The sequence below is a fragment of the Notamacropus eugenii genome, chromosome 4 (assembly GCF_028372415.1).
Source record: "Notamacropus eugenii isolate mMacEug1 chromosome 4, mMacEug1.pri_v2, whole genome shotgun sequence".
In the NCBI taxonomy this organism is placed as follows: Eukaryota; Metazoa; Chordata; class Mammalia; order Diprotodontia; family Macropodidae; genus Notamacropus; species Notamacropus eugenii.
In genome coordinates this window covers 465,626,296-465,644,714 of record NC_092875.1, presented here as the reverse complement: position 1 = coordinate 465,644,714, position 18,419 = coordinate 465,626,296, and the positions used below count along the sequence as shown (strand labels likewise).

The window sequence follows — 18,419 nt, the reverse complement described above, 5'->3', positions numbered from 1 at the left end:
GGAAAGTCATGATGTGTAAAGGATGAGCGCAATTTTTTTAAAAGAACTAAATACAACATCTTAATTCCTTTGATTTATGAAATGACTGTATAAATTACATAAGTGGTGATTCATTCTTTTTGACTTATCTTTGGATACGCGGTATAACTGCTCCAAACGCTTAGCAGTCTTTTTAAATGAAAGTGTAAACAATGATACACCAGCTAATAAATTATATATTACATGTTTATTAAGGGTGCAACTTTTATGTAAAATTTACATTATATGAAAAAATCAAAAATATTTACAAATTTTTGTAAGATAGATTTGTGTTGGTCTAATTACAACCCAAAGAAGTAACAATCCATAAAAACTCAGATTCATTAAGAGGTCTGCGTTTACAAATTCTTGGTTAAGACACCGCTACAAAGTATAGCCCTGTATACAAGAGCAAGGACCAGCTTGCTAAATACATTTCTCAATGGAAATCTACTGGCATTTCTGACACCATTAATGGGCTTCTAATAGTGAAAAATCAATATGAACTTGTATGGCTTCAAAATTGCAACCTGCACCCAATACCAATTCGTATGTCAATACATGGGATGAAGACTCTGGTAGATTAAATGTAATGAAACCTAACCATTCCACTAATTTAGAACTTTTAAGCAATACTCGATTAAAACAAACATGGCAGGTAAAGTGTCTGGATTCCAATAATGAAAAGTTAACTGCCCAAGTAAGCAGTCTGACAGCAAGGCAGATTCCAGTAAGAGACAGTAACTGGCATGTAAAGGAGCACAAGAGGAGTTAGAAAGTCTATGCTATTTATGCTCTCCACTTAGCAAAGATTAACATCTTAGCAAATGATGGATGTGTACTGCTTCAGTCAAATCTATTTAAAATTCTTCTAATAATGAATGCACAGAAAAAAAAGCACATATTATTTGCCAGTGAGGTGTTTCATTTTTGCTGTATTTAGTGTGTAAAAAGAATTTACATAAATATCTGACAGAATGGGTCTTAATTTCTGTAAAGTATAACTGACCGATTAGTGGTTTTATAAAAATTGCACACAACACAATATATTATTGCTTCTACCATGTAAAACGAAGAACACTGGCTTTCAGTATTATATATGATTTCATTTACGTTTGACCAGGCCTTGTTTGTAAATCTGCTAGGTGTTGTGCTATCAGTTAGTAGCTTATTTTAAGAAATGTTAAGCAAATGCATCACTCCAAACCCTATTTTTACTGTGTGGCAATTAACAATATACTAATTGAGAACACAAGCGGCAGTCCTCTTCCCTTTGCTGTCCCTCACAAAGAGGACATTTACGCTCACAGAACGCAGCCAATGGAGACGTAAGTCTTGAATAACAAACAAAAAGTAAAGGGAAATGCTAAATTTACAGTTTAAAAATCAGTTACATGGTTATCATTATGTTTTTTGCCAGAATGTTTTAAAACTCACACATCTTTGGTGAGGTTAGGATTAAATTTTTGAAGATTTTTTTTTTCTGTGAGCATATTAAAAATTCCGCATCAGGTGATTTCCCTTTACAGCAGCCACATTGATTGCAATTACCCCACAAAGAAGTAATCCAGTATTTTAAAATGCAACTCAAGAGCATCCTCCAGTTTTCCTCATTTCCTTTCTGTATCCCAAAGGGACTATAAACTGTATGTATCTTATATGAAGAACTTTAGCCATCTTAAGTTTCTGAATGGAAGATCCAGACTTTGAGAAAGGAAGTGAGGCACATCAATAAGCACAAGGTGGGTAGGCACAGTCCTGTTGTTGTCTTAAAGGCACACATTATGCAACTCATACAAAAATAAATTAAATCTACAGCGTTAATTCATCGAAACGATCACAACTCCCATAAAGTGAACTAACTGCAGAGTGAGTCTCTCCGCTGCCCTTTTTGCGAGCTTATTTTTAAACACATTGCACTTGAGGATTTTTTTTAAAAATCTTATATAAAACACCATTTACACTTTATTAATATATGTTATATGGGAATCAAATGGTCTTTTTTGCACACTCTAACTCCGAGCCGATTCTGTGATGGCACACAGACACAATGTGACTGAGGGGTTAAGCTGACAGCATCCCAAACCTTCCATTCCTCTTCTGCTTGCATCCAACATCAAACAGATGAACCTGCAAAACTACCCTGGAATTGAAAATTTACGGAAAGCTAAAAACCTTTGTGCTTGCTCTCCTTCAATTTTAAGTTTGATGTTCATGCCATAACATAACTTTTTCTAATACAGCAACTGGTTATTGTGACTTTCAGCCTATATAAATCTCATTTCACTAAGCATCTGAATAAATGTCTTTCCTGAATATTGATCATTTACAGTGTTCAAGATCACTTCAGTGCTATTCCTTTCAAATGACTTACTTTAAAAGTGCATTTTTAGGTTTTGTAGTCAGCTCCAAAGTAGGTCAAAGATAAAAATTCATTGAATACATGTGAAGATAGTGTTTGGAAGGTACAGTTAATGCAGAAAAGTAGGTTTATACTCCCTGGATTCAACAATTTTCGCAGGGGTGTCAGCAATCTGCCAGGTATCGCCCTGAAAATAAAAACAACCCTTTGCAATTATAATTCCCATAGCAGTGTCGCATTACAGCCCAAATAAGGAAATTTCTGTGTCGTTAGATACAGAGTTCAAGTCTGTTTACAATACAGACACCAGAAGAAGGTTTAGCCTAAAATGAATACAATTTACTGAGCATGAATAATCATTCTCACATGTGCTTCTATTTGGCACCTTAGGAACATTTCAATCTGATACCAATGGTGATCTGACACATTTAAATTTTTTTAAAAACTTTCTTTGCCTTCTGATTTCAATTTGTATGAGGGGCATTTAGGAACGGCTAGAAAACATGCAAATATTTACTCAGAGAATTAAAAGGACCAAAATCTTCCAACTTACCAGTAGCAAATCGTTTCTTTATTAAGGACAGCCTGTAGCCAGTGCCTACAAGCTCAACGTCTGCGCCTGACAAGGTGCTTCCCTCACTAATGAATTGTACTGCAAGGGTTGTAGGGTTACTGGGTCCTTCTGAAAGATCAAACTTTGCTCTGAGGGATCCAGAACCTGTAACGAGACACAGGACATGAACGATAAACAACTGACTGTGCCATTTCCAAAACGCAGTCTGTGGAGCTAAGCTGCATCCAACTTAACTTTCAAGTTCTAGGAGAGTCTTGCCTGGACAGGACCTCCAGACGACACCCTGCCTGCCTGGCCCACAGGAGCGAGCTGGCAGGAAAAAGCTGTCAGAGAAGGCTGCTAAGGAAGAACAGAGAACAAGTGATAGGAGAAGTCAAAAGTGGGTGATGACTCTTGTTAGTGAGCCATTAACGGGGTGGATAGGGATAAGTCTTTGCTGGGGACTTGGAAGCACTGTGTCCACACTAATCTTCCATTAACTTCTTTCTAATAGAGGGTTTGGTGATGAAAGTAAAAGCTGTCCTAATGTTATATTAACCAGAAATCTCTCACAGGGACTCTTGTGCAGCTATAAATAGCTGAGATTCCTTATGTTCATTCTGAGGTACTATAGGATCCTGAAGCACATTCAGAATCAAAGATTACATTCTACTCCATGGGAAGCAGGCATGACATTGTGGGCAAAGAGCTGGTCTCAATGAAAAAAACAGGCTCAAGTCCCACATCTGGCACAAAGCCATTCTATGATCGTAGGGCAAAACATTTAGCTTGTTAGTGCAACTTTATAAAACCACAAACTGCAGAGCAGGTTTCCTAAACAGGAGTTCCCCACACCTACAAATCCTAAATCCAGACCCCTCCTTGCAGAATGACACAAACTGATGCAAACTGAACTAAGGCAAGCCAGAAAACAACATACTTAATGACCACAACAACTAATTTAAAGAAATAATAAAATGAAATGGAATGTCACGTTATTATCATAACCAAGCTTGGCCCATGAAGAGTTAAAAGAAAATGCACCTCCCTTCCTTCATTGCAGAGAGGCCGGTTTAGAGGCATGGAATAGTTCAATGGATATGTTGTGGTTAGTGTTTCTGAACTGTTTTTTCCCCTTCTAATCTTTATTACATAGGAGGGCTCACTGGGCGGCGGAAAAGGGGAGAGAGATTTTTCAGAAAAGAATGTGGTACAGAAACAAACTATATTCATAACAATAGGTTGACATTTTATAATAAGTAGAACAACTGAGCGCTGATGGAGAAGTCAAGCAAACACTTTGGGATTTTGATGAATGCCGCGATGGTGGCAGATTTTTCATCATTCATTTCCTTTAAAGCCCTCCACAATCTCAGTCCCATCTGCTTCCCAATTTGGCCTATGCCAACCTGCCTGGGACACATTCGCTCCGCCCCACATTTCCTTCAAGGTGCAGCTCAGGAGCCTTTTCTGACAGAAGTCCTTTAGGTCCCACCAGTTCTCAGCACTCCCTCTCTTCTCACATTCTTTGTCTGTACTTTTCTGTATACATATCACATCTCTTCCTCATCTCCCCCAGAACATAGACTCCTTGAGAACAAGAACTGTCTATTTTTTGTTTTTGTATTCCCAAAGCCGAGCATTGTCTTGTACATAATCAGTGCTTAATAAATAAAGTTCACACAATCCTTGACAGAGAATATTAGAACAGGCCCAAAAGGCTGGCCCAGTCTGGCTAGCCTGCCCTCTGCAGATCAGCACAGGAAATCAGAAAGGGGAAAGAAGACCTGACGGCAATCTCATTTACAGCTGTCTTTTCAATGGGTACACAGGGGCTCCTTAAAAATTTTAAGTACTATTCTGAGTATGCAATCTAGTTATGTGCAAACACTATCACAGGCAGAGGTCAAGGCACAAAGAACAGACATCAAAGTTCAAATTGTCTAATCCTCCTAACTAGCACTTGTCCTTTTATAAGCTCCATTAAATATAACAGTATGTTCTAGGTTCCTGGTGAACACTTCTGTTAGTTTGCAATCTGCTCTGGAGTTACTTTAAAAACTTAACTGAAGTTACTAGAGAATCGTACTGACATATATACTCTGATATTTAACAAAAGGAAATTCTGAAGACTTCTAGATGAAAGAAAATTCACAAGCACAAATTTTCTTTCCTTTGTAACAGCTACCTAAGAACATGTAATAGTGTATTTCAGTTATATGGGAAAATGTTTCCTTCCTACTTGATTATGAGCAACTGGGGGAGGGGAGGAAGGGATGCCAAGACAGATCTACACAGGATCCATGGTGCTTTTCATCCAGAAAACAGCTAAACAGAATATGCTGGATTACACAGGGATGGCTGGATTAAATTGGTTCCTTCTATCTCTAAATAAATCTATGGTTTTATCATCATGTACCACATACTGGCTACTCAGTGCTCCAAACATCTCTCTGAGACAGAAAATTTTGACTCTTAGCACCTGAGTACACAAGGCACTTCCTACAACAATGAAATCAGAGTTCTAGACCAAAACAATGTAAGGAAACTCTAGTTCTAGATTGCTGTGTTCTGATAACATTATATTTAATTTTTTTTTAAAAAAATTTAACTATAAAGGGCTATAGAAGCTAGTAAAACTACTTAACCAATTTAACAAGGTTACTTTAGCAGAAGCAATAAGGTAAGTGTGTGTGTGTGTGTGTGTGTGTGTGTGTGTGTGTGTTAATTTTGGATTCATTAGAAATTCAATTCAATAATAAGTATTTGTTTAATTGAATTAGAAAGGCTATAAACTCCACCTGGTTAATGTGGCAAAAAAGAGCAGATAAGTTCTTCTAAGTTATAAACTAAATTATCTCAAAAACCAACTATATCCTGCACTGATAGTTAAAGACCATGGGGGAAGCTGTGGAGGAGGAGCTAACACCCAGTGGCGCATTCTCCCTTTCATTTTGGATCGGAAAAGAAGCAGGCTTGGCAATGGACAGAGAAGTGAGGGCTGTTATACCCAGCTGCAATCAAATAATGCCCAGGAATTTGTAGAGACTTGCTTTAAGCCAAGATTACTTATTAACACTGGGAAAATTCAATGTGAATTCTCATTAGTTTTGAGAGGACAAAAATAAAATGGAGTTACGTAATGACTAAAACCAGTTTAATTCAGGAATAGGGAGAGAATTATGCCTAGTAGTTCTACTTTTTTTAACTTCTGTGACAAATAACATTTTCTCCTAATATTACACAGGTAATTAGTATTTTAGAATAACAATACTGATTAAAGGCTTACAGAAAAACTGCCTCCAAAAGCAGAATTACACTGAAAAATGTGGAGTAGTATGGAGAATGCTGGTCTGGCTTTGCTACTGATCAGCTACAGAAACGTAGGCTAGTTACTTAACTTCTGTGAGCCTTCTGCATTTCATGGTTAATGAGTGAGTGAGCCTTCATCAGCTTTCTTCCCTGGCTGGACAGACATGCTTTGAGGACATCCTACACCTCTGTGAAAGCCTGTCACTCATCATTGGGGTGGAGAACCTTCAGCTTCAAGGCCACACGTGGCCCTCTAGGTGCTCAAGTGTGGCTATTTGACTGAATACAGACTTCACAAAACCAATTCCCTTAATAAAAGGATTTGTTCTGTAAAACTTTGTCTCAGTCAAAAAGATACACTTAAGGACCTGGAAGGCCACATGTGGCCTTGAGGTTACAGGTTCCCCATCACTACATGGAAAGCCAACTGAATTAGAGGCACGAAGAATCAGGAAGAGACCATCAACCTAGAGGGGTCCTGACAAATCCAACCTATTCCAGTGATTTCACACTGTAATTAAAAATTCAGCCGTATGATTACTGTGAGAAAAACAGACTGGGAGTCTTGCTTCCACAGATATCACCATACAGGAAGCTGCTGGGGAGGGCAGATAAGCACACCCAAATGGTCAGGGCCTTGTAGCTCATGGATGACAGAGAGAATGAGATGTGCAGAAGGGCTTGTATTCGAGAGTTTGTGCACAGTCAGTGAAAACTAAGTACTGTGCATGCCTAATGACCTTCATGCATATTAACTGACACAACCCGCATAATATTATCCCTCCATTTTCTGATCATGGGATCTATGTTGAAGTATGTTTGGAAGGAGGGAGCACATCAAGGAGTGACATGTAATGGGTGGGCTAGAAAGATTGTAACCTGGAAGAGCTGGGACCAATCACGGTTCTGAAGGGAAGGCCTGGGAAGTACTAACCTTATAAAAAGATTCAGTTTAGCTTCTGTCTGCCTGTATGTTCTTTGTCAGTAGCACCCAAGTCCCTTCCTCTGCCTACTCTGTTTCTTAGTTCTTTTCATGAAAATGCTATTTCTCGCACTTACCACCATTTTCCGATTTTTCTGAAATGCCTGACAACTTCCAACAAGCTTTCATTTGTTCTGCGTTCCTGTAGTAAAAATACAAGAAGACTATTTAAAAAAATATTCTAAGTTGAATAATTATGATGGTAAAACAAGTTTATATTATAGAGTCGAAATGCATATAATTTATCCTGAACTCATAGTATTTACAAAGAGAAAGAAGTTCAGGCTGAATTTGAAGTCAGAAAGACTTGGCCTGCAATCCCAGCTCTCATTTACGACCTGTGGGACCCTGGGCACACTTAACCTCTCTCTTAGTTACTCATCTGTAAAGGGAAGGGGCTGGACTAGAGACCTCCAGTTCTACATCTATGATCCTATGATCAGTACTGGAAAATAATTTAAAAGTGACATTTTTCGAATGAGTAGTATCATTTGGCTTGAAAGATAAGATATTACGCTACATGCTCATAATTACTAATTCCTTTTATAAATTCTTTTAACAAGCCAAATATATTAAGTATGATGAATCCCCTACCTAAAGAACTCAGCTCAAGGCAGACTGTTCTGTGTTGTTGCCTTCTACCTTCACCACTTTCACTAACTAAGCTGCAGTCCTTTGGTGACCACTACTTCTGAAGGAGTGAGTGCCCTAACCTCTCCATGGTCCCCTTTCTTTTCAGGGCCCTAATTTGACCCTACAAAAGCCTCAGTGGGCATAGAAATTATGGGGGTTCCTCCATCTCCTATATGTACTGATCCCTTAGAAGCCACCAGTGTCAATAAGACCATTCCTTCTTCCTATCATAAGCAGGAGCTCATCCAGAATGGGAATACCCATGAAGGAAAAGAACTGAATGGAACTGAACTGCAGTGAGGGAAAATATGTATCTAGTATCTCCAAATGGGTCTCAAACACCTGCAGTAAAACCCAGTGAGGCTCCCTATTACATTTTAGTCACCTCTAATTGTCAGAAAGTCCAAAGTGGTGACCCTACGATTTTTCACTAAACAGAACAGATCTAGTCAAAGAAGCTTTTGTGGAATAATTTAGGAATATAAATAGCCTTTATGCTCACCCCAGAACAAGCATTTAATGCAGGCCTGCAAAACCTGTGGCTCACAGGCCACTTATGGCCCTTGAGCCATCTGCTGCATGGCAAAGAATTTCGGGCAGCTCATGAAAAATGTAGAGGAAAGCACTGTTGGTACGTAGAGGAAATCCTCTGATGGGCTGTAAGTGGCCTGTGGACGGCAGGTTGTGCAGGCCTGACTTAATGACTATCTGCTGAAGCTGCTATGAAAACAGGGGTCAGGTTCCAAATAGTTTACTTATAAATGACTTTTTGGAACTTAAGTCCTCTGTAAATTGGGTAATGCCAGTATTACAAGAGAAATTGGGCACAAAGTCAGCAGTGTGTTTAATTTACCATATTGCAGGGGGGAGTGACTGCATGTTTGTGACACCTCCATCCACTGGGACTACCACCTGTATGTTAGAAAGCACACTTGGTGCCACCATAGCCTCTGGGTTGTACTTATAATCCACTCTAACATCGGTAGTGCTGGCATTACATTTCCAGTAAGTTGCAAGGTTCAAAGGAGTTGACTGGATGCCGTTTGATGATACCTTTCAAAGGGAAACAAGTTATAAAAATCAGTAATTCATAACTGTAATTAATCAGTAATACTGATAAAAATCAGTAAAGTAATTCAACAGAAAAGTAAATGGAGCAGATCCATTTTTAGGGAGAACACCACCTCTAGGGTTCCTTTTAATTCTAAGAGTCTTCTCTTTAAGAATTCAAAAGGCACATAAAGAAGAAAAGCCAGGTAATGGCAGACCTGGAACACAGCCAGGAACACAGCCAAACTCAACGCTATAATTCTTATTTCCTATTTTCAGCCTTTCACTTTGCTGACATACAGCAACAGAACAAATACTAAGTCAACAGTCATCACGTTAGAATGCATTACCATTGTGGCCATGTTATAATCGCTCAGTATCAAAGTTAACTGAATTGGATAGCTTGGTAAAAGACATTTTGATAATTCCAGAGCCATTTTCTCCCTAACAAGGACTTAACAGAAGATACGTTTTATTAAAGCGACAATGTGCACAAGTAAACAGAACCCCAGATGAGCTGCAAGGCAGTCAAGAGGATGTGCTGAAACCTGTACACCAATATTGATCCTAACATTCTACCCTGCTAGCTAATTTAATAATGCAGATGTAAGATTCTCTTGCTTGTCCTGATGACTTAAAATTATTTACCAAAATATTTCAGTTTAATATGGGTGCAAAATTCTTTAAGTTGTCCTGTAAAGTGGAAAAGGAAATAGAATTACCTGATATTTTAACACATCCACGTTATAGTAGGAAGCAGATGGATTTTGCTCAGCTAACTTTTTGAGGTAGACGGTGACAGCTTGCATGTTCATCCAAAAATCTTTTGCACTGGAATCACATTGTGATGGATCACTGTATGCAAGCATGAAGATATGAAGAAAAGAAAGAGTTGTTTCATTTGAAGAGAAATTTCTTTTATCATTTGTACTTTCAACAGTAATTACATGATTAATCTGTAAGGAAAGAGAAAGCCCTGAAGGAGGGAGCTTGTAATAACAGTGAAAACTGGTTAAAAAAAGGGGGGGAGGTCACACAAAAAGGATGATTTTTAAGCGGGGGTAGCCTGCAGTGTCTACAAAGGGTGTTGCAGAGAAGAGGTATTCACAAAGCAGAATAAAGGCCAATGATGCACAATTGCAGACTTTGATTTCTACTTAAATGTTATAAGACATTTCACATTTAAGCCAACTATTTCAAAGCCTAAAAGAGTTTACTTGAAAAATAAAGAGATCAGATTTTAAATCTTTTTTCTAATAAGTATAGTATACAAAACCTGAAAATGAGCTGTGAATTTGGAAGAATCTGCTCCAGTTTGCTTGTATTTTTAACCCTGAAGCACAGTACAGCTGGAGAGGGATTGCTAGTGAACACTTTAATAATTCCACTTGGAAATGACACTGTCATATCACCAGTAATCTTTACAATACACCTGAAAAACAATTTAAAAGAGAATTTTTAAAAAGTTATCTAAAGCAAACCTGGTAAATAAAAGTTCACATATAAAAAAAATTTTCCTGATATTTGTAGTTGAATATCTTGACAATCTGAATCATAAAAATGATTCCAATTGAGAGTTTTATAGTCTGGGGAAAATGACCCTGCTTGTTCATGTGTCACCTTCTTGAGATATAGCTGCAAATATAAATACAAGTAAATAATAAAACTGGAAATAATATTAATAAGAACCACCTCCACAAAGCATGGGACCATACTCCTAAGGAAGATATAACTCCTTAAAGAAAGAAGACAAAGCTTGCATGATGAGTCTTTACATTAAGCAAGTCCATCACATCTCTGCTGGGAAGTTTACAGTTTTACCAGCAACAGATCACAACTGATACTCCCATGCAGTGAGCCGGCCAGAGCTGACTCTCCTCCTGAGTTGTACTGCATCTATAACCCTGGCTGGCTTATCAAGAGTATAATAATTTAAGTAAAATTCTCTACTTATTTCAATGGCAATTTTGAACATGAAATGATTTATTATAATTGAAATGAGAAAATGAGAGGCAATGTGATATAGTGGCCTCAGAAACAGGGCACCTGGGGTCCAAAACCTGTCTCTGCCCAATGTTGACTATGGGACCTCAGGCAAGTCATTGCCCCAGGCTAGTCTCCAAGATTACATAAGTTACAAAATATATGCAGATTTGCATTAATAGAGGGAATTTCTCACAAGAGAAGCTTCTCATACCAATGAAATCACTAGTAAAAAAAAATCTAGTTTAAAAATCTTATTTAAAAAAAGTTAAACAAAAACACAAATACAAAAAAAATCAAACTACATTGAAAATACAGTTTCCAAAGTTAAAAAGATTTGACTAACTTGGAGGGATCTGCTCCTTTAAAGTAGGCATTAACTGATTCTGTTAGGGCTACTGCAACAGGTAAGGTGTCCTGATTTCCAAGACTGACAGGGCTGGGACCACGTGAAACACCTGAAATATACACACATCATATTTGTAATTCATCTCAGTAAGCTGTCACGAATGATCTCTATAGTTAAGCTTCAGTGAATTCCAAAGCATTAATCTGGAGCATAAAAAACACTCATCGACAAAAACATAAATCAGAAGAGATGAGACCAAGCAATCCGACACAATGATTCTTCTTTTTAGTACGAAAGACTATAGAGACACAGAGAGGAAAAATAATAAATCAGAGTTAAAAAGAGTATTTTAAAAGAAATGAAACTTCTATTAAAACCAACACAGTTAAAAAAAACCAGAAACTAAATCTCTCTAAATACCAGCAGGCAGAACCTGAACAAGTTAAAATCTCCTATTTCAAGGTCTCTCTGAGGGAATGGATGATTCGCATTACAAATACAACCCACTTAAAAAGCTAGTTAAATTATAAAAGAGTAAAAAATGTAACACTGAGGGTTCTATTGGTATCACATTTTACCCTTCTTTAGCAACAAATAACTTCATTTTATTACATAATATTTAGTGGTCACACCAAGACCATTAGTACAACAGAAAGAAGACTTACGGAATCTGTTATTGCTAGGCTACCACCACAAACCCATTAACCATCAGTCTTCTAAAAATCCTTTCATCTTCCTCCTTCTCAGAGGAAAGGGTTGAAAATCCAAATAACATTTGGATAGCTCATACCCTGTTTTGTTCACAGATTTTGTATACCCTGTTTTTCCAACCAGATGGTAAGCTCCTTGTGAGTATGAGGAAGGCTTTTTATTGGACCTTCAATACATCTTGCCTCTAAAAATAACATTTCTTCTTTTAAAGGATTTTTAACATAACATTTATATTTCAGGTCAAATGACTGCAAACTCTTATAAGACACTTTGTAAAAAAACTGAACCCCTATATACCTAGAAAGTAATATAGATAAGACCTTTAGAAACAGTAGTATTCTGTCCATAGAATAATTCTTGTTAAAAACCAGATAGATTATCAATACTGCAGAACCAAAACTACCTTTGAGAAACCCAGTATGTTCATTTTGGGGACAATATTTTCTATCAGTCTTTTGTGAGCTTTTGTTAAGGGTGTAAAAAAGTTGCAATGATGCTATGAAGAGTAAAGGTTTGGGTTTTTTTTTAACCAAGTCTAAATCTTGAACAAAAAGTTAACACTGACATCAAATTCATGGAAACTCAGTGTTTACAGAAAATACAAGGATAAGAAGAATTGCTTAATTGTCTTCTAAATGTGAAAACTTTAACAATTCATAAATACCACTTTCTGTCAAAATCTACAATCCTAATAGGGGAAAAAGGTCGGAGGGAAATGAAACAATGAAGACAGAAATAAAAACCCTAAAGCTTTAACTGATACAGGTTTTGAAAAGGGAGAAAAATGAGGTCAAGTACTTACTACAATCAAAACATTTTGGGGAAAAAAGTCCTAAATATTTTTTGCCCTCTCTAATTTTAGATGGCCAAAGATTAAAGGTGATTTTGAATTTAACATGAAAACAACAAGGCATAAGGTGAACTGATCTCTCAAGGTAAAAGAGAGCAGATCCCCCTGGAGCCCCGTGTGCAGCCATCAGGAAATGGCCCCTTCAATTCTTGTCCTAAATAAGCCCGTAAAAGGAGCAGCAATTAAGGGCTGTTCAATTTGAAAAAAAAAACAGGGGAACTACACTATTGCTTCCTACTCCCACACCTAGTATATAATTCAATATTAAGAAGCTGTATGCTAAGAACACTTTTCCTTAAATCACCCTCACAAATAACAACTTACAGGTATGATAGGATAACATTTATTACTGCTATGACATATCCAGGATCAAAAGAAACTTACAAAATTGTTCTCTTTTTAATTACTTTTGCCAAGTAATAAGTTCCTTCCATATTTATAACAGGAAGTCTTACCTTTATTACTCAAGATTCTTATTTTGTTCAAAAGAAACACTGTAATGATGCACCTCAGTCAGACATTTACTGCTGACACTGATGTTTCCCTGAAAAAATTCTGAATATACCATGAGTTGAAAGCTAGAGATCCTAAGCCTCAAGCAAATAAGGAGATCCCCTACTATCACCCTGGGAAGGCAGCGCCCAGGCTTCAGCATATTAGGTCCAGCTCTTTGCTTCAATCCATCCCACTGAATGAAAGAGATGTCCTTAACATACTCACTTTACTTTGAGCCTTGTACAATCTACATTTTTACTAGAGCTAGAGAATCTTGATTTGAAAGAAATCAGTAAATATGATACAGGGAAATATCTCACTTCAATGACCATATACAAAGAAGAGTTGAATGCAACCAAGATATTTCATGCCCAGTGGGAAAAAAATCTGACCAATAGCAGTCCTCTTTGTTCTCTCTAACAAAGTAACTTGACTGGCTACTGTTTGCAATATGAATGAAAACTGAGCTTAGGGTAGTTGCCCTATTGACATTTTTTTGTCCCATTATAAAGCATTATATTCACCTGGCCTTTCTTTAATTGACCTTTCAAATATCACATCAAAATCAAACAATACATAAAATATGATCCAAGAGCTTAGACAGCTGGAAAAGGGCATCAAGATAACATGTACGTAATATCACTGCCTTCCTCCAGCCTCCGTCTTCTTATTTGTTAATTAACCACAAGGGGATTGGCCAGAGGTCACATTTCATCTCTAGGTCCTGTAATCAGGAAATGTGATTTGTAACAATGTATTTATCTTTTTTCTCCCAGTGTATTCATTTTAATAATTCCATTACAAGAAAGATGTTGAACTAGAAATTCTGGTGAAGTTGCTAAAATTATCACTATGTCAAATGTTCATCATGATTTTGGGGAAAAGGAAAGAGCTTGCATTTAAGTAATGCACTAAGTCAAAACTTTTTGTAATTTAGATGCCAAATTTCAATGGATCCTGGAATATCAACAAAACATTATTAATATAAAATTGGGGTTATTAAACTGCAGAATTATACATTATTTCTATGACACCACGCATTGCTGGAAAAGGAATGGTTAGACCACAAAGTACAAGTATTTTAAGTATACTTTAGGATAATTAGTTAACATGTAATTTTTTTTTCTGGTACAATACCTGATGATGTCTCAGACTGCTTTTCAATTTCAGAGAGAATTCCAATGAAATTATCATCTTCTACCATATTTAAATAAAACAAAATATTGCAGGAAAGCAAAACAATTGCAAAGGCCAAAGGAATCAAAATTTAAAATCTACACAAAAATTGTTCAGCAAAAGGTTCCACTTTTTAAACTGAAAAAGAATCTTTGACTCAAAAAATACATATAAAGCTGCATGTCACCCATTGCCTATTGCTCACTTTATCCCTAATTATTTACAAAAGCAGCTGCTTACAGAATTTCACCACATACCTCTATTTCCATGAAAAAAAATAATTAAAATATAATGGAAAAACAGGGGAAGTCATTTTTTCAGCCCATCTACCTGAATTCTGTTAAGCCTAAATTAAATTTTTATAAATATGAAAACATTAATTCTATAAAAACCTATTTTTTAAATGAAAAATTTATTTTTAAAAAGTCATTAAAAAACAAAAGAATATCTTGTTAGTGTACACTAAAATACAAATGTATAAAACTTGGGAAAAGCCCTATGCTTTTATATACGTCAAATTTAGGAAGAATATACACATACTTCCCATAGACACAGAACTACACATACTTTTTAACAAACAATTTTGTATTTTTTCTTATACTATATTTTCTCAGGCTGAACTTGAAATTTCAGTGTTTTACCTCCATTTACTACTGAACAATGTGAATGTGATTATTTTCCCCTAAACACTCACATTTAAATAAAAGTCTAGCCGGGGAGCTGTATCAGATATGACAAGGGATTAACACTGAAAAGTAAATTTTTCATATAAAAATTTCTACTTCAAACCACCTGAATTTCAACAAATTAAATCTTGGCTACACTTTAGATACTAAAATTTCACAGTTAGATGAAAAACTATTTAAAAGACTTTAAAGTTTACTTTTTTTAAGTAAGAGAAGATGCAACAAATCACTTGCCTTGATCTTTGAATTACTTACCTATTGTTGGTGTATTTGCTGCACTCAGTGAAGCAGATGAGGATATAGAGGAGGTGCTTTCTGCCCGTGCTAAAGGGGCTGCAGGAGGCGGACTGGTGTTAGAAGTCACAGGTGGGCTAAATGGCCTGGGCTTCAGAACAAAATATTAAATGTCAAAACACTGATGTTCAAAAACAAGGAACTCCATTATAACACGGCTTATTACACAGATTCAGATGAGCCGTGGGTCCGACTGTGTTCCCTCTGTACAACACACTGAAAAGCGCTGATGAATCTAAAAGGCAGCTCTTCAATTGTCCCAGCACCACTGATGTAGGGAGGTTTAAGTCACAGGTGCTTTTATATTTTACTTTCTCAGTAATAAAACAGTCTTTTTCTATACCATTCCAATAATCCAATGAATCCAGGACCTCCTCAGCATGGGATATATTTTACATTCCAACAATGCAGATAACAACTCAACTGTGTCTTCTCATTTTGGGAGATTTTATCACATACATCCTCCCATAAATTCACCACAGGAGTCCATACAATGTACTAGCTGCCTTCCTTGCACTCTCTTGACACTGCATGAATATCAATGCAGTATGTGGGCTAGATACTGGTTGTCCCTCACTCTATGACTGGTTCATCTTTTTCTTCTCCAACTATCACCCACCATGCATCTCTCCATTGTCTTTTCGTGGTCCTCCAATTCTTCAGAGAATATTCCAAAACTCAAAACCAGTGGAAAAGCACTGGTATTTAAAAAGACTAGTCTTTGTTTGAAGGTGAACTTTGGGGTTAATAAAAGGATCATTTAATTTCCCAAAGGCAATCTAACCTTCTTTCCTCCTCTTCTGGGTCTAGCTCATTGTCAATTTGCAAGGTCTGTCCAAGATGTGTGTGTCAGTGTGTTCGTCCTTTGTTGCCGAAGAAGACCATGCCATCACAGAAATGATGACATGACTTGCACTTGACTTTGTTTTGAGTGAGGGAGGGCTGTGCAGGTCACCAGCCTCACTTCTCCTCCAGAGCCATCTGGATCCAGTGACCAGATATTCATCAGGATGACTAGAGATGACCCAGGATGAGGCAATTGGGGTTAAGTGGCTTGCCCAAGGTCACAGAGCTAGTGAGTGTCTAGTGTCTGAGGTGACATTTGACCTCAGGTCCTCCTGACTTCTGCACTTATCCACTGCACCACCTAGCTGCCTCCCTGTCCAAGACACATGTACTGAGGGATGAATCCTATAGAATATCCATAAAACTCGCGCGTGCATGCATGCGTGCGTGTATGTGTACCTATTTAGGCACACTGTCATCTACCCTTCCAATGCCCTGTTTTTCTTCCCATCTACAATAGGCATTCTCTGCATCTGACTTCAAGGGCCAGACCTCACTCTCTAGGGGAGTTAATCCACCCATTTATGGATCTCAGCCCTGTCCCCACTGGTTGTTAACTACTAACTTACCTAAGCCATTACATGCAATTAGCTTCAGATCATACTTTATACTCCACCTACGAATCTAGCAAAAAGCTAAGGTCCAAGTGGGCATCTTGCTGCCTGCCCTATCACTAGACAAGTGTCTTTCTTTTCTCCCTCTGGCACCTTTATGATTGACATTAAGGTAAACTGAGAGGCAAAGTTCCAAGCACTATCAATTTATCAGTTAGGCTAGTAGTAACCAATACTTTAAGCCAATGACCTCTCTCTATTACCAAAGGCCTTGAGTGAGGGCTAACAGGGTCCTTTATGACAATAAGCAAGATGACTGAGCAAAATCCTGAGCAACATCAAAGTTTCTTCATCTGATTGGCTATTGAAGAGATGGGAGAAGAAAGCAAGGCTGGGACCTTGGACAGCACTCCCTCTCTTAAATTAAAGTCAACTGCAAGTCATGTCATCATCTTGATGTCATGGTCCTCTTCAAGAACAAAGGACAAACACAACCAGTGAGTGAATAAGAGCTCCTCTCATCTCCTTCCTCTCCTCTTCTCTCCTGGGGTGCTCTACACATGGGAAAGTACACTTCCATGGCCAAAAGCTGCCTTTTTTCCTTTGGGTTTACTGGCTAGATTTCTTGCTCAAAGACAAAGCCTTAAGCCCAATTCACTCTGGAGCTCATTGACTGGATAACAGGTCCTCACCCACCTAGCACAGAGTGAATGTAAATACTAAACAGTAACTTCCCCTCTCAGATTGATTTTATTTTTTTTACTAAAGGGGCCATCCCTTGAGTAACTACTTAAAGAAGCCTATTCACTGAATGGGTGTATCTTACTCAAAGTGAGAATGTGATAAGACCTTAGGCTGAAAGGGTCAGGGTCTCCCATTGCATCCTGGGCCATCTCCAGTCGTCCCAATGAATATCAGCTCACTGCACCCAGATGGCCCAGGAGGAGAAAGTGAAGCTGGTGACCTTGCATAGCCTTCCTGCACTCAAATCAAAGTCAGCTGCAAGTCACGTCATCATCTTAATGTCATGGTCCTCCACAAGAACGAAGGGCAAACACAACAACTATTGATGAGATAGAAATGAGATTACATCATTTGGACCTCCCCTTCTGAAACCCCCTTAACCACAGCCAAAATATGATGTGAAGGTCACAAAGTCACAAGACAAAGGCTCTCACATGATGGGAGTAGTCTTCACGCCACAGGAGTAGTTGTAATCATTTAAATTAATGAGATTAGACCTTTTAGGTCAGGGGTGGGGAACATGTGACCCTCTATGTCCTCAAGTGTGGTTCTCTGACCGAATCCAAACTTCACAGAACAAATCCATCAAATGGCTGCACTTTTGAGGATGCAGAGGGTCACATGTAGCCTCAAGGGCACAGGTTTCCATCAAGCTTTTCTGGAAAAGTGGGTAATGGCAAGGGCTACACAGGTCTTTATAAAACTACCAAAATAATTGCAAGATGGACAGTGTGCTAGCACTGAATTGAGGAAGACTCATCTTCCAGAGTTCAAATCTGGCTTCAGACACTTACTGGCTGTGTGATCCTGGGCAAGTCACT

General features: G+C 37.8%; 1 protein-coding gene across 3 annotated transcripts in view; it reads right to left on the bottom strand.

Annotated features, from left to right (window-relative positions):
- Nucleotides 1-207: 207 nt before the first annotated feature.
- FCHO2 (FCH and mu domain containing endocytic adaptor 2) overlaps nt 208-18,419 on the bottom strand; it is a 142,468-nt gene continuing 124,256 nt past the window's right edge. For 2 of the 3 annotated variants that reach the window (XM_072606317.1, XM_072606316.1), the window contains exons 19-26: nt 15,416-15,545; nt 11,240-11,351; nt 10,187-10,342; nt 9,633-9,765; nt 8,714-8,913; nt 7,305-7,369; nt 2,934-3,098; nt 208-2,567 (exon numbers count right to left, since the gene is read on the bottom strand). In XM_072606317.1, the coding sequence (XP_072462418.1) occupies nt 2,545-2,567; nt 2,934-3,098; nt 7,305-7,369; nt 8,714-8,913; nt 9,633-9,765; nt 10,187-10,342; nt 11,240-11,351; nt 15,416-15,545 (984 nt within the window). In that variant the 3' untranslated portion in view covers nt 208-2,544. The remainder of the gene's footprint in view (nt 2,568-2,933; nt 3,099-7,304; nt 7,370-8,713; nt 8,914-9,632; nt 9,766-10,186; nt 10,343-11,239; nt 11,352-15,415; nt 15,546-18,419) is intronic. The other variant, XM_072606318.1, reaches the window with a different exon arrangement.